Source organism: Balaenoptera borealis, assembly GCF_965194805.1.
Source record: "Balaenoptera borealis genome assembly, chromosome: 5".
In the NCBI taxonomy this organism is placed as follows: Eukaryota; Metazoa; Chordata; class Mammalia; order Artiodactyla; family Balaenopteridae; genus Balaenoptera; species Balaenoptera borealis.
The window spans coordinates 277,983-294,703 of record NC_138862.1 but is presented as its reverse complement, the minus strand read 5'-3'; the positions used below and the strand labels follow the sequence as shown (position 1 = coordinate 294,703).

Genomic DNA, 16,721 nt, shown 5'->3' with positions numbered 1-16,721 from the left:
CTCTTTTTCCTTCACTGGTCTTGGACCCCAGCCTCTGCGGAGGATGCAGGGTTGCTGGCAGAGGCTGTGGGCCCCCCAGGCTTAGCCGTGGGCACGTCTCACTAGCCATCTGTTGGGCCCTCCCCACACGGCCCCTCAAGCTTTCAAAGTCTCTCGGCCACAGCAGGCTGGCCAGATGCCGTCAGAAGTTTTGGCAGCCCCTGTAGCTGCTGCTTCGTTTCCAGAGATAGTAAAGTTGTTGTTAAATACGTATTGAGACGTGGGCGTAACTTCTCTGAGTCTCGGGGGGCCGAGCGTGGCAGGAGGCTGTCGTCGGGCAATGTTTGAGTCGCCAGCCGTCGGCACCGCCTGCCGTGCTGAGATGGGCGAACTGTGCTGTCCGCAGAGCGACACGACGCGCTGTACGTGGTGGGGTCTCTGGACGAGGCGCTGGAGCTGAGGGGCATGCGCTATCACCCCGTCGACATCGAGACGTCAGTGATCCGGGCGCACAGGAGCGTCGCCGAGTGGTGAGGGCCTGGGACGGCCGTCCCCCAGCTCTCCGGGGCCGGGGCAGGCGCTGCGGCCACGCGTGGGAGGCAGCCTCCTGCCTCTCCTGGAGCAGACCCCAGACGCGCTCTTGGAATCACGGGCCGGAGACCCCTTGCTTGGGTTTGCTTGGTTTTTCCGCTTCCTAATCAGTCTTAAGCTAAGAGTCTGTCCCCAGATGCACAGGCAAAATGTGAGAGCTCCACAGTTATCCTGAAATGCTTCTGCTTTTAACATGAATTTCCTAATTTAAGTGGTCGAGACTCAGGATTTCTTCACTTTGTAGGCAGCTTGCCTTGGGAAAGGTACAGCTTTCGACATCACGTGTTCTTGATTCTTAGCGAGAACTTTAATTAGAATAGATACTCCTGTAAAACACACTTAACCTTTGAATTGTAACTGACCTTGAGCAGGAGGGTGACGTCAGTGAACCTACGTTGGTTTTTTTCACTGGTCTCTTTCTGACGCCCTTTCCCAGCCCCCAAAGCCTGTGCCCGACCCCGTGCGACACCATCCGCCTTCTCCCCGCAGTGCCGTGTTCACCTGGACCAACCTGCTGGTGGTGGTGGTGGAGCTGGATGGGCTGGAGCAGGATGCACTGGACCTGGTGGCCCTGGTGACGAACGCGGTGCTGGAGGAGCATCTCCTGGTGGTGGGCGTGGTGGTCATCGTGGACCCAGGCGTCATCCCCATCAACTCCCGCGGGGAGAAGCAGCGCATGCACCTGCGTGACGGCTTCCTGGCCGACCAGCTGGACCCCATCTACGTCGCCTACAACATGTGAGCACAGCGCACACCCTGGCCCTGAGAGGGGCCTCGGGACGTGTCGGAGGTGCTGGGACGCGTGGAAACACGGCAGCACCTGCAGCCCCCAGGGAGAGGAGCCCAGGCTCTGGGAGCGCGGTGCCCCCGCCTCCTACGCTCTTACAGGTCCGTGTCATTTTAGAAACCACTTCCTGAGTTATTCAGAGAACTCTTTTAATTATCAAGGACATTTACAGAAACATGAATCTCAGTATTTTAACAGATGGGGTGACTGGGAAAGAGGCCTGGTGTGGGCGCCGCGGGAGCTGCAGGTGTGAGTTTGCACTTTTTTAGGCTGAAAATACAGTTCTCAATTTTTAAAATTCAACTGTTTATTCCCACTTCAAGTGACGAGTTCATGTATAGAGTTTACGCTAGGAGGAATTTGAGGCCCAAGTACAGCTGCTTCGATTCTGATTCACAGGAAAGCGCAGAGCCCAGAAAGGCTGGTGGACAGGAGTGAGCCTGGCCTGGCCGCCCTGCCCACCAGACCAGACCAGGCACTGGACGCACACGCTTCCTCTCTTGAAACAGGTCTGCACGGCTGTCTGCTTGTGTGGTCACTAACGCTCGACAGGGGCCATCTGGGGCCGTCAGGTGAGGTGCTCTGTTCCGGAAAGATAAACCAGCACTGAGTTTTAAACCACTTTCTAAGTTTCTGACTTCTTGCTGTTCAACTGAAGTGCTTGTTTTCATAACCACAGTATAAGCTCTTCTCACTGCACGGAAGTGTACTGAATTATTATTTTTATTCCACGTCAACAGATGTGGAAGCCCCGGTGAGGTGAGGTTTCCTTCCTCGGTGATGTCTGCTGAGCACCGGCAGTACAGCCGAGGGGCCCAGCCCAGGAGAGCCTTGCCCATTGCTGTTGCATTTTGAGTTGTGTGCCTGTAAAATTTGGCCAAATCATGTTCCGTTATTTTATTCTAACTTGACCAGACTGAGTGGTATAATATTATAGTAAGTCTAAATCAAAGAAGAAAACGTGGTATCCTTTAGTTACTTCTAAGAACTTGAAGTGAAGCTCGAATCTAAGGCAGAGTATTTTTGTATCGCTAATGAGTATGTTACCAGCTGTCGGGGACTGAGGGTGGGAAAGTTTACGAATCATGCCTGCTTCCTAGACAGCCAGGTTTTTCTGGAATTAGCCTGGATCAGTGCCTAACAACGTCGTTATTAATTCTCTACCATTTGAAATTCTCCACCAAAAAGGCCGGGCTAACTGGGCCAACTCTCACGTGTGACTCATGTTTGGCTACAAGTAGCTTGCGCTCAGTATTTGTGGGCCTGCGGCGTTGGCCTGCAGTGTGGTGTGTAACAACATACTGGAATTTGAATAATCTTCTTGTAATTATGTACATAATCTGTGTAACTTATTGTTGGACATACAGAGGTCCTAGTAGTTGACTAATGGGCATTCCTTATAACAGAATGGCCATCAGGGGAAGAACTACCCAGCCTTGTATGTTGTAGTTTTATAGCAAACAAATATTGTAAAATTTTTGTATTGAAAGGTCGGTGGCAGTAAGACAAGGTGTCTTGTAAATTAAGATTTTAAGAAGCATTAAAATGTTTTAAAATTACTCTCTGGGAATTCTGTATATCACACTAAAAATTTTATATCATTATGTTAATAAAGTTATTGACTGTTTGTAATTCTGCATTCTGAAATGTGTGAAAAGGTTTTTAAAATTACCCCAAATACGATGTATTTTATTATGCATTCTTCTTTCCTGAATATAAAAGCATTTATGCTACAGCATAAAATCTACAAAGCATATTAAAGTATAAAGAAGAAAATTTAAATCTCCCATAATCCTACCTCTCGGTAATGACAGCATTAGTATTTGATGTAAATCCTTTCAAGGATTTATTTTTTCCTTTAAAACACTTTTACAAAATTAGGATCGATCATTATAATTTTATAATCAGCTTTTGCAGTTAATAAATTAGACTTTTAATCTGTTACATATATTCTTCTACATGTTTTAATGACTGTGTCATATGGGAGGGGAGCTCGACTGAATGCAGCTTGTATTCACTTGCTCTGTGTCAGCGTCGTTTCAGCTGTGCTGCCGTGAACCTCCTCGCGGGTGTGTGTTCACACGCAAGACCTGCCTTGGGCTCAGTTCCTACAGGTAGAGTTCGTGCCAGGTGTGAAGCTTTGGGCACCCCTGCCCTCGCAAGTGCACAAGGCAGCATGGGAGAAGCATTTTCCTGGCAGCCTGAGAGCACCGGCAATAAATAAATAAGTCCTTGTCAATTTGATAGTCAAATAAGTATCATGTCTAGTGATGCTGAGTGTGTTTTCATGTGTTTGTGGTCATTTTAATTTCTCATTTGATGCATTCTATTTGGCAGGGTTTTTATTTTAATTCTTTTTTAAAATTTATTTATTTGGCTGCGTCGGGTCTTAGTTGCGGCACGCGGGCTTCTCTCTAGTTGTTGCGCACAGGCTCCAGAGCACACAGGCTCAGTAACTGTGCCGCGCATGGCTCTCTAGTTGTGATGCGGGCTCCGGTGCACGCGTGCTCAGTAGTTACGGTGCGCGGGCTTAATTGCTCTGCGGCACGTGGGATCTTAGTTCCCTGACCAGGGATCGAACCTGCGTCCCCTGCATTGGAAGGCGGATTCTTAACCACCGGACCAAAAGGGAAGTCCCTCAAGGGTTTTTTTTTTAATCTTTATTGGAGTATAATTGCTTCACAATACTGTGTTAGTTTCTGTTGCACAAACAAAGCGAATCAGCTGTATGCATACACATGTCCCCATATCCCCTCTCTCTTGAGCCTCCCTCCCATCCTCCCTATCCCACCCCTCTAGGTCATCGCAAAGCACCGAGCCGATCTCCCTGTGCTATGCTGCTGCTTCCCACCAGCCAACGATTTTACATTCGGTAGTGTACATATATCGATGCTACTCTGACTTCGCCCCCCCACCCCATGTCCTCAAGTCCATTCTCTACGTCTACCTCTTTTTTCCTGCCGTGCAACTAAGTTCATCAGTACCATTTTTTTTTTATTCCATATATACGCGTTAGCATACGGTATTTGTTTTTCTGACTTACTTCACTCTGTATGACAGACTCTAGGTCCATCCACCTCACTACAAATAACTCAGTTTTGTTTCTTTTTATGGCTGAGTAATATTCCATTGGATATATGTGCCACATCTTTATCCATTCGTCTGTTGATGGACACTTAGGTTGCTTCCATGTACTGGCTATTGTAAATAGTGCTGCAATGAGCATTGTAGTACATGTCTCTTTCTGAATTATGGTTTTCTCAGGGTACATGCCCAGTAGTGGGATTGCTGGGTCGTATGGTAGTTCTATTTTTAGTTTTTTGAGGAACCTCCATACTGTTCTCCATAGTGCCTGTATCAATTTACATTCCCACCAACAGTGCAGGATGGTTCCCTTTTCACCACACCCTTTCCCACATTTATTGTTTCTAGATTCTTTGATAATGGCCATTCTGACCCGTGTGAGGTGATACCTCACTGTAGTTTTGATTTGCGTTTCTCTAATAGTTAGTGATGTTGAGCATCTTTTCATGTGCCTCTTGGCCATCTGTATGTCTTCCTTGGTGAAATGTCTATTTAGGTCTTCCGCCCATTTTTTAACTGGATTGTTTGTTTTTTTGATGTTGAGCTCCATGAGCTATTTGTGTATTTTGGAGATTAATCCTTTGTCTGTTATTTTATTTGCAAATATTTTCTCCCATTCTGAGGGTTGTCTTTTTGTCCTGTTTATGGTTTCCTTTGCTGCGCAAAAGCTTTTAAGTTTAATTAAGTCCCATTTGTTTATTTTTGTTTTTATTTCCGTTACTCTAGGAGGTGGGTCAAAAAAGATCTTGCTGTTTATGTCAAAGAGTGTTTTTCCTATGTTTTCCTCTAAGAGTTTTATAGTGTCTGGTCTTACATTTAGGTCTCTAATCCATTTTGAGTTTATTTTTGTGTGTGGTGTTAGGGAGTGTTCTAATTTCATTCTTTTACATGTAGCTGTCCAGTTTTCCCAGCACCACTTACTGAAGAGGCTGTCTTTTCTCCATTGTATGTTCTTGCCTCCTTCGTCGTAAATTAGGTGCCCATATGTGCGTGGGTTTATCTCTGGGCATTCTCTCCTGTTCCATTGATCTATATTTCTGTTTTTGTGCTAGTACCATACTGTCTTGATTACTCTTGCTTTGCAGTATGGTTTGAAGTCGGGGAGCCTGATTCCTCCAACTCCGTTTTTCTTTCTTAAGATTGCTTTGGCTATTTGGGGTCTTTTGTATTTCCGTAAGAATTGTAAAAAATTTTGTTCTAATTCTGTGAAGAATGCCATTGGTAGTTTGATAGGGATTGCATTGAATCTATAGATTGCTTTGGGTAGTATAGTCATTTTCACAATATTGATTCTTCCAATCCAAGAACATGGTATATTTCTCTGTTTATGTCATCTTTGATTTCTTTCATCAGTGTTTTATAGTTTTCCGAGTACAAGTCTTTTGCCTCCTTAGGCAGGTTTATTCCTAGGTATTTTATTCTTTTTGTTGCAACGGTAAATGGGAGTGTTTCCTTAATTTCTCTTTCTGATTTTTCATTGTTGGTGTATAGGAATGCTAGAGGTTTCTGTGCATTAATTTTGTATCCTGCGGCCTTACCAAATTCATTGATTAGTTCTAGTAGTTTTCTGGTGGCGTCTTCAGTATTTTCTATGTATAATATCATGTCATTGGCAAACGTTGACAGTTTTACTTCATCTTTTCAAATTTTTATTCCTTTTATTTCTTTTTCTTTTCTGATTGCTGTGGCTAGGACTTCCAAAACTATGTTGAATAAGAGTGGCAAGAGTGGACATCCTTGTCTTGTTCCTGAGCTTAGTGGAAATGCTTTCAGTTTTTCACCATTGAGTATGATGCTTGCTGTGGGTTTGTCATATATGGCCTTTATTATGTTGAGGTAGGTTCCCTCTTTGCCCTTTCTCTGGAGGGTTTTTTTATCATAAATGGGTGTTGAATTTTGTCAAAAGCTTTTTCTGCATCTATTGAGATGATCATGTGGTTTTTATTCCTTAATTTGTTAATATGCTGTATCACATTGACTGATCTGAGTATATTGAAGAATTCTTGCATCCTTGGGGTAAATCCCACTTGATCATGGTGTGTGATCCTTTTAATGTGCTGTTGGATTCTGTTTGCTAGTATTTTGTTCAGGATTTTTGCATCTATGTTCATCAGGGATATTGGTCTATACTTTTCTTCTTTTGTGATATCTTTTTCTGGTTTTGGTATCAGGGTAATGGTGGCTTCATAGAATGAATTTGGGAGTGTTTCTCCCTCTGCCATTTTTTGGAAGAGTTTGAGAAGGATCGGTGTTAGCTCTTCTCTAAATGTTTGATAGCATTCGCCTGTGAAGCCATCTGGCCCTGGACTTCTGTTTGTTGGAACATTTTTAATTGTGGTTTCAATTTCATTACTTGTGATAGGTCTGTTTATATTTTCTAATTCTTCCTGGTTCAGTCTTGGAAAATTGTACCTTTCCAAGAATTTGTCCATTTCTTTGTGGTTGTCCATCTTATTGGCATATAGTTGTTTGTAGTAGTCGCTTATAATCCTTTGTATTTCTGCAGTGTCAGTTGTGATTTCTCCTTTTTCATTTCTAATTTTATTGATTTGCATTCTCCCTTTTTTTCCTGATGAGTTTGTCTAAGGGTTTATCAATTTTGTTTATCTTCCCAAAGAACCAGCTTTGAGTTTTATTGATCTTTGCTATTGTTTTCTTCGTTTCTATTTCATTAATTTCTGCTCCGATCTTTATGATTTCTTTCCTCCTACTGACTTTGGTTCTTTGTTCTTCTTTCTCTAGTTGTTTTAAGTGTAGGATTAGATTGTTTATTTGAGATTTTTCTTGTTTCTGAGGTGAGATTGAATTGCTATAAGCTTTCCTCTTAGAACTGCTTTTGCTGCACCCCTTAGGTTTTGGGTCATCATGTTTTTGTTGTTGTTTGTTTCTATGTATTTTTTAACTTCTTTGATTTCTTCAGTGATCTCTTGGTTATTTAGTAACGCACTGTTTAGCCTCCATGTATTTGTGGTTTTTTCAGTTTTTTTTCTGTAATTGTTTTCCATTGTGGTCAGAAAAGATGCTTGATATGATTTCAATTTTCTTAAATTTGCCGAGGCTTGATCTGTGAACCAAGATGTGACCTATCCTGGAGAATGTTCTGTGTGCACTTGAGAAGAAAGTGTATTCTGCCATTTTGGGTGGAATGTTCTATAAATATCCATTAGATCTATCTGGTCTATTATGTCATTTAAAGCTTGTGTTTCCTTATTTATTTTCTGTTTGGATGATCTGTCCATGGGTGTAAGTGGGGTGTTAAAGTCCCCTACTATTATTGTGTTACTGTCGATTTCTCCTTTCATGGTTGTTAGCATTTGCCTTATGTATTGAGGTACTTCTATGTTGGGTGCATAAACATTGATAATTGTTATATCTTCTGCTTGGATTCATCCTTTGATGGGGCATTTAATTTAATTTAATCCATTTACATTCAGGGTTATTATCAATATGTATGTTCCTATTACCATTTTCTTAATTGTTTTGGGTTTGTTTTTGGGGGTCTTTTTCTTCTCTTGTGTTTCCTGCTTAGAGAAGTTTCTGTAGCGTTTGTTGTAAAGCTGGTTAGGTGTTGCTGAATTCTCTTAGCTTTTGCTTGTCTGAAAAGCTTTTGACTTCTCCATCGAATCTGAATGAGGTCCTTGCTGGGTAGAGTAATCTTGGTTGTAGGTTTTTCTCTTTCATCACTTTAAGTATATTCTGCCACTCCCTTCTGGCCTGCAGAGTTTCCAATCAGCTGATAACCTTATGGGGATTCCTGTGTGTGTTATTTTTTGTTTTTTCCCTTGCTACTTTTAATATTTTTTCTTTGAATTTAATTTTTGTTAGTTTGATTAATATGTGTCCTGGTGTGTTTTTCCTAGGGTTTATCCTGTATGGGACTCTCTGTGCTTCCTGGATTTCGGTGACTATTTCCTTTTCCATGTTAGGGAAGTTTTTGACTATAATCTCTTCAAATATTTTCTCAGACCCTTTCTTTTTCTCTTCTTCTTTTGGAACCCCTATAATTCGAATGTTGGTGCATTTAGTGTTGTCCCAGAGGTCTCTGAGATTGTCTTCAATTCTTTTCATTCTTTTTTTTTTTTTTTTATTCTGCTCCTCGGCACTTATTTCCACCATTTTGTCTTCCAGCTCACTTATTCGTTCTTCTGCCTCAGTTATTCTGTTATTGATTCCTTCTAGTGAATTTTTCATTTCAGTTATTGTGTTGTTCATCTCTGTTTGTTTGTTCTTTAGTTCTTCTAGATCTTTGTTAAACATTTCTTGTATTTTCTCAATCTGTGCCTCCATTCTATTTCCGAGATTCTGGATCATCTTTACTATCATTACTCTGAATTCTTTTTCAGGTAGATTGCCTATTTCCTCTTCATTTATTTGGTCTGGTAGGTTTTTACCTTGCTCCTTCATCTGTGACATATTTTTTTTGCCTTTTTTTTTAATGATTGGGATTGTGTTCCTTTCTTACTGGTTGTTTGGCCTGAGGCTTCCAACACTGGAGTTTGTAGGCTATTGGGTAGAGCTGGGTCTTGGTGCTGAGATGAGGAACTCCGTGAGACCACACTCCAATGGATATTCCCTGGGGTCTGAGGTTCTCTGTTAGTCCAGTGGTTTGGACTCTTGAGCTCCCAGTGCAGCATCTTCGGCCTGACCCTCAGCTCATGAACCAAAATCCCGCAAGCCACGTGGAGCAGCAAAAAAAAAAAAGAACAATAACAAAGTAAAAAATAAAATTAGACTAGGAGACTAACAAATATGTTCGAAAGAATATAAAAATAAAAATATAGATGAATCAACAACCGGAAGGTACATCAGTATTACAATAGTGAAAAAAAGGAGGAGGGAAAAGAAAAAAAAAAGGGGGGGGGGGGAAGGCTTTGGCTGTGGAGGGTGGGGCCTAAGCAAGGGCGAGATTTGGGTGGTGGGCGGGACCAATGCTCAGGACCCACAGGGCTGGAAGAGGCGCTGGGGGCTGTGCAGGGTGGGGCTTAGTCTCAAGGAACGGAAGGGGCCTAGGCGTGCCCCCCACCCCTGATCTCAGAGGGCGGGGACCTCACCTGGGAGCCCAGCAGGCTTCCTGGGCTCGAGTGGGTGGGGCAGTTGCCCTCCTCTCCTCTCCTGCTCCTCCAGTCTGGGAGGGCCCCTCCCACCTGCCTCTCCTGATCTCGTTGGCCTCCCTCCTATGCCCCCAGGACCCACGTGGCCTGGAGGGGTGGGGGGCAGCCTTGGAGGGCAGGGGACTGGCCTGGGAGCTCAGCAGTCTCCCCGGCCTGAGTGGGCAAGGTGATTGCCCTCTGCTCCTCTCCCGCTCTTCCCCGAGGCCCCTCCCACCTGCCTCTCCTGATCTCCCCAGCCTCAGGGGCGCCGATCCTGTCTGGCCTCCACTTCTCCCCACTCTGTCCCCCTACATACTCCTGGATCACTTGGAGGTTCCTCCCGTCTCCTTGGGCATCAGCATCCCCCACCAGCAGCCGCAGGTGCCCTAATTGTGGGGAGATGCTAACTTCGCGTCTTCCCACACGGCTGTCTTGGCTCCGCCTCCCTCAAGGTTTTTTTTTAAATTGATTTTTAGGAGCCAATTTATATTAAGAATCATAATCTCCATATAATCCATACTTTTTCTAGTGGGTCATTTGTATCTTGATTCTGTTTGTTTTTGAACTGTTCTAATTATTTTATGAAAAGTATGGTTACTTGTGCTTAATTTCAGATTATGAATATATCTGATTTGTTTCAAAGTGATTCTTCTGGGGTGGTCAGCATAACCCTGTGGGGGAAACAGCTTACCTCCTGTGTTTGCCCACTTCCTGCCAGAGGCTGCCCCAGACCTTCCCACCAGGGCCTCTGTCTCACTGATGGCGTATATTGTCCACGAATCGTGCGCATGCTACTTGCTGCGTGCCAAAAGAAGAGAGAGCAGCATTCTCTTTCTATCTGAGATCAATTTGCATAAGTTTTGGGTCTTAATGGCTTAAGGAAGAAATACTTTATCTTTAAACTGGATGCAGTAACAGTGTCATAACACCCTGTATAGCATTCATCGTCTTCCGTATGATACTCAGTTTCAGTAATGAAGAATTCTTTTTTGTTTTTTTTGTTTTGTTTTGTTCTGTTTTTTTGGCTGCGCCGTGGCATGTGGGATCTTAGTTCCCCAACCAGGGATCGAACCCGCACCCCCTGCATTGGAAGCGCAGAGTCTTAACCACTGGACCGCCAGGGAAGTCCTAAAGAATTCTTTTAATAGGTAACTACATGGAAAATTTCAAAACTTCTTGTGTTCAAGAGGAATAGTCTTTAAATTATCCATGCAGGCGGCTGGATCACCCTCCCCGCTGTGGGTGGTCTGAGAGCCTACAGCCTCACCCCAGGTAAGCTCACTCCCTTCCTCACCCTGATCCCCACCCTGGTCTCCCTGCATCTAGCTCTGCCTTTCAGGGTTCAATGGGGGAACCTTTTTACATGAGGCCGTGAGATGGTTTGGAAGTAAAGTTTGCCAGGGGCAGTGCAAAGTCAGAAATTGAGATGTTATTCTTAGTTTTAAGTGCCAACTGAGTATGGGGCACCTTACTCCCCAGGCTCTGAAATCGACTGAAAAGGCCAGATATCATGAATGTTCATTACAGATGCCACAAGCCCAAAGTTGAAGAAGGGCCACAAGGGGCCAGATGAAGCTTTGAGGGGAAAAGGGAGCACAGAGGCATTGTCACCTGTCACCACTCCCAGCAGCAGCGAGCTGGATTTGCAGGTGTGTGCACCCAGGTGCTGCAGGGCTCCAGGTGGAAGCAGCAGGACGGAGGCTGTCTGGAGGCTGTTGTGCTCTGATGGAGTGGAGCACAAGTTCAAAGACAAGCAGTGCTTAGCATTTACTTTACATGAGAAGATAAAGAAAGAAGGTCAACTTCTGGCATGATGGCCTGAGAAGCTCCATAGACATGCTAGCCAGCAAAATGGGTGAAAATTATTTTTTTTAAACTTCTAAGCCTTTGGAAATAGTTCTAAGTGCATACAACAAATGAAGAAATGTCTATACATGAAAGCTCATTAATAAAAGCAAGAGTCTGTTATTTGAACCAAGACTGCTCCTTCCCTCCCACCTCCCAGCTGAGCCAAGCAGAAACTCCACTCCAAACAGGCACAGCCAAGAACACAGGCTCCTGCCCCCAGTTACCTGTTGATGCAGCTAAGTTCTGGGTGAGTGCAAGTGAGAGGTGAGAGATCTCTTCTTCCATCCAGCCTCTGTTCATGGAATGGAGCCTCTACCTTGGGTAAAGTGCCTTTGAGTGTACAGGGCCCTGGGTGCCCTTCCCAGCTCTTAAGATAGTGGTTCCATACCAGGAGAGGCAAGCTGGGAGGACCTTAGGCTACTGCCCCCAACTCCACTGAGTGCTCAGCTCCTAAAGCAGGGGTGTCACTCAGAGAGACGCGTGCCATTGTTCGCACTCCTAGGCCCAGAACCCTGGCTCGGAGGTTTTGCCTGGGGGGAGAAGCAAGCTATAAAACAGGTATCTCCCCATCTCTTCCTAAAGGAACTGACTTCATTTGCACCAGAGCATGGAGAAGTTCAATCATAAGGACACTCTCAAAAGCAGTACAAGGCTTCCCTGGTGGCGCAGTGGTTGAGAATCTGCCTGCCAATGCAGGGGACACGGGTTCGAGCCCTGGTCTGGGAAGATCCCACATGCCGCAGAGCAACTAGGCCCGTGAGCCACACTACTGAGCCTGCGCGTCTGGAGCCTGTGTTCCGCAACAAGAGAGGCCGCGACAGTGAGAAGCCCGCGCACCGCGATGAAGAGTGGTCCCCGCTTGCCACAACTAGAGAAAGCCCTTGCACAGAAACGAAGACCCAACACAGCCAAAAATAAATAAATAAATAAATTAAAAAAAAAAAAAAGCAGTACAAATGTGGTGAAAGGCAATTGGGAGGAAGTTCATAGATTCAATGAAGATACAAGCTAACTTGTAGGCCAAGTAGTTTGCAGGAGAACCAGGGAAAGAGACAGCTAGGAAGAGCCCTCCTGGCATTAGAACAAATCTCAAACACTTACTTTGGGAACTGTTTCTTCAATAAATCCTGAATTGGATCAAATTCGGCTATAGAGCAATTTATGCCCCCGGAGCACTGCTGAAATGATAGAGCAGTCAGCTGGCAGTCGGTGGAACTTCACAGCTGGGTGTGGTCAGGGAAAGGGACTGGAGAGACCTGCCAAAAGCACCATCACCCCAGGCCGACTAAGCCTGCCCAAGGCTGTACCTCCTTGAGGGACAATAGCAGAAGCTTCACGCGGGGGCAGAGGGGAAGAGATTTCACTGAAGTAATCCAGCCAGTCATTAAACTAATAAAGGCCTGGAGGGAGGAAGGAGTGGCAAGAACCAGGAGTTGCTACAATGTATTATCTAAAATGCCCAGTTCCCCCCCCATTACAAAACACATAAAGAAACAGAAAAGTATGACTTATACACTAGGAAAAAAGGACGACAACAGATAATGCCTGTGAGATGAACCAGATGTCAGATTTAACAAAGACTTGAAAGTAGCCAAATATGTCACAGAACTAAAGGAAACCATGATTAAAGAAGTAAAGGTATGATGGCAGTGTCACATCAAATAAAGAATATCCATAAAGAGATTAAAATGTTAAATATAATGTATAATGTTTTATATAATGTAAATAATATAGGTATCATTTATATAAACATAAATGTATAAATACAGATATCATTTATATAAATGTAAACCAAAGAGAAATTTCTGGAGTTGGGAAAGTACAATCACTGAAAGGAAAAATTCACTAGAGGGGCTCAACAGTAGTTTTGAACTGGAAGAAGAAAGAATTAGCAAACTTGAAAGTAGATTGATAAATATTATGCAATCCAAAGAACAGAGGGGAACAAAAGAATGAAGAAAAATGAACATAGTCTCAGAGACACGTGGGACACCACTAAGCTCACCAACAATATATGTAATGGGAGTACCAGAAGGGGAAGAGACAGAGAAAAGAGCAGAAAAAAATTCAAAGAAATAATGGCTGAGAACTCCCCAGATATATTGAAAACCTACACATCAGGGAGCTCAAGAAACTCCAAGTAGGATAAACACAAGAAGCTGCACAGACATGTGGTAAAAATACCGATACACAAAAGGGGAAATCTTGAAATCAGCAAGAGAGAAACTATTTTCACTTACTAGGGAACCCCAATAAGATTGATAGCTGAATTCTCAGCAGCAATAATGGAGGCCAGAAGACAGTGGGATAACATATTCAAAGAGCTGAAAGAAAAAAACTATCAACCAAGAATTGTATCTTTCAAAAGTGGAGGCCAAATAGACATTCCCAGATATACAAAAACCGATTGAATTTGTTGCTAGCCAACTTGCATTACCAGTAATACTAAAGAAAGTCCTTTGGGCTAAAAGCAAGTGACCCCAAATGGTAACTTGAATTCACATGAAAAAACAAAGAACACTGGTAAAGATAAAGGTAATTATAAGATGATATAAATGCATAATTTTTTCTCCTTAGCTGATTTAAAAATCAATTGTATAAAATAATATGATTATAATATAATCTTGGTCTTAAAGAAATAAAATGCATGTGTAATATTTTTACCAATAACAGTACAAAAGAAGTTGGTGGGAGCAAAGCTGTATTGGGCTACTTTTCAGATGGTAAAGTAATAATTATAACCATGTACTGTTGGGTTTGTAACATTAATAGATGTAGTATATATTTAAAAATCATAAAAAGGAGGAAAATGGAATAGAGAGATGTAGGAACAATGTTTCTATATCTCACTGGAAGTAAGCTAGTATAAATCTGAAGCTGATTCTGATGTTAGGATGCATACCACTAAAAAAATAGTGAAAATATCATTCAAGAAATTCAAATGCTTCATTAGAAAATATTTACTTAATGCCAAAGAAAGTGGTAAGGGAGGATTAGAGGCAAAAAAAGAAAAAAAAAAAAGACGAGACATACAGAAAATGAAAAGTATAGTGGCAGAGGTAAATCCAACTATATCAATAATAACAGTAAATGTGGGTTAAACATTCAAAGGGCAGATTTTTCAGACTGTGTGTATTACCCTACTATATGCTACTAACAAGAGACTTGTTTTAGATACAAAGATACAAATAGATTGAAAGTAAAACAATGGAAAAAGATATTTCATGCAGATAGCAACCATGAGAAAGCTGTAGTGGCTTTACTAGTATTAGATAAAATACACTTTAAAACAAAAATATTTACTAGAAGAGATAAAAAGGGACATTTTATAATGATAAAAGGACCAACCCATTAGAAAGACCTAATAATTATAAATATGTATGCACCTAACAATAGAGCACTGAAATATATGGAGCAAAAACTGATAGAAAAGAAAGGATGATAGTTGGAGACATCAATACACCATTTTCTATAATGGATAGAATAACTAGGCAGAACATCAACAAGGTAATGGAGGACTTGAACCACACTATAAACCAACTAGACTTAAAAGACATCTATAAAACACTCTACCCAAGAACAGCAGAAGGGACTTCCCTGGTGGTGCAGTGGTTAAGAATCCGCCTGCCCATGCAGGGGACACAGGTTCGAGCCCTGGTCCGGGAAGATCCCACATGCCGTGGAGCGACTAAGCCTGTGTGCCACAACTACTGAGCCTGCGCTCTAGAGCCCATGAGCCACAACTTCTGAGCCCGCATGCCACAACTACCGAAGCCTGTGCTCCTACAGCCCGTGCTCCGCAACAAGAGAAGCCACCAAAATGAGAAGCCTGCGCACCTCAACGAAGAGTAGCCCCTGCTCACCGCAACTAGAGAAAGCCTGCATGCAGCAATGAAAACCCAATGCAGCCAAAAATAAGTTAATTAACTAATTTAGAAAAAAAGATGTAATAGGTTCTGGTTCAAAAGATAAAATGCATATACAAAGCTGTTAAAAAAAAAAAAAAGAACAGCAGAATATACATCCTTCCTAAGTACACATGGAATATTCTCTAGGCTAGGTTGTATGCTAGGCCATAATACAAACCTCAATAAATTCTAAAAAGATAAAAGTAATACATAGTTTGTTCTTCAATCACAATGGAATTAAATTAGAAATCAACAAAAACTTTTGAGAAGCTGAGAAATATGTAAAAATTGAACAACACATTCCTAAATAAGCAATGAATCAAAGAAGAAATCAGAAGGGAAATCAGAAAATACTTTGAAATGAATGAAAATGAAGAATGGCATGTAGCTAAAGCAGTGCTTAGAGGTAAATTTATAGCTGTAAATGCCTATATTAAGAAAGAAGAAAGGTCTCAAATCAATAACATAAGTTTCCATCAAAAGACGCTGGAAAAAGAGCAAATAAACCTAAAGCAAGCAGAAGAAAGAAAGTAATAAAAGACAGTGGAAATTAATGAACTAGATAAGAGAAAAATAATAGAGAAGATCAATGAAACAAAAACAAGTTCTTTGGAAATATCAGCAAAATTGACAAACCTTTAGCTAGGTTGACCAAGAAAAAAGAGAAGACTCAACTTACTAGAATCAGAATGAAAGAAAGGACATTACTATTGACCTTACAGAGATTTAAAAAAAAATTATGAAGGAATACTATAAATAATTGTATGCCAACAAATTAGATAACGTAGATGAAATGGACAAATTCCTAGAAAGACATAAACTATAGAACTTGACTCAAGAAGAAACTAACAATCTGAATAGACCTATAGCAAGTGAAGATACTGAATAAGTAATTTTAAAAAAACAAAAAAAACCCCCAAAATACTCCCCACCCAGGTGGCTTCACCACTGAATTCTACCAAACATTTAAGGACAAATTAATACCAGTTCGTCACAAGCCCTTCCTAAAAATAGAAGAGAGAACATTCATTTAATGAGGCCAATATTACCTGATTCCAAAACCAGACAATGACATTAACAAGAATAGAAAACTACAGACCAATATCTCTTATGAATATGAACACAAAGATCCTCAACAAAATACTAGCAAACCAAATCCATCAACATACAAAAAGAATCATACACCATGACCAAGTTGGATTTACCCCAGGAATGCAAGGTTGGTTTAAACTGAGAGGCAATTAAGGTAATATACCATATCAATAGAATAAAAGCAAAACCCACATGATCATCCTCAATAAATGCAGAAGAAAAAGCATTTGACAAAATTCAGCACCCTAGGAACAGAAGGGAATTTACTTAACCTGATAAAGGACATTACGAAAATCCCACAGCTAACATCGTACTTAATGATGAAAGACCGAATGCTTTCCC

The 16,721-nt window shown here is 42.1% G+C and overlaps 1 protein-coding gene across 13 annotated transcripts in view; it reads left to right on the top strand.

Annotated features, from left to right (window-relative positions):
• DIP2A (disco interacting protein 2 homolog A) overlaps positions 1–3,303 on the top strand; it is a 91,975-nt gene extending 88,672 nt beyond the window's left edge. For 12 of the 13 annotated variants that reach the window (XM_082393740.1, XM_082393741.1, XM_082393742.1 and 9 more), the window contains 3 exons: positions 386–509; positions 1,060–1,308; positions 1,867–3,303. In XM_082393740.1, coding sequence (XP_082249866.1) covers positions 386–509; positions 1,060–1,308; positions 1,867–1,933 — 440 coding nt within the window. In that variant the 3' untranslated portion in view covers positions 1,934–3,303. Of the gene's footprint in view, positions 1–385; positions 510–1,059 lie in introns of all 13 variants that reach the window. The other variant, XM_082393739.1, reaches the window with a different exon arrangement.
• Positions 3,304–16,721: the final 13,418 nt, after the last annotated feature.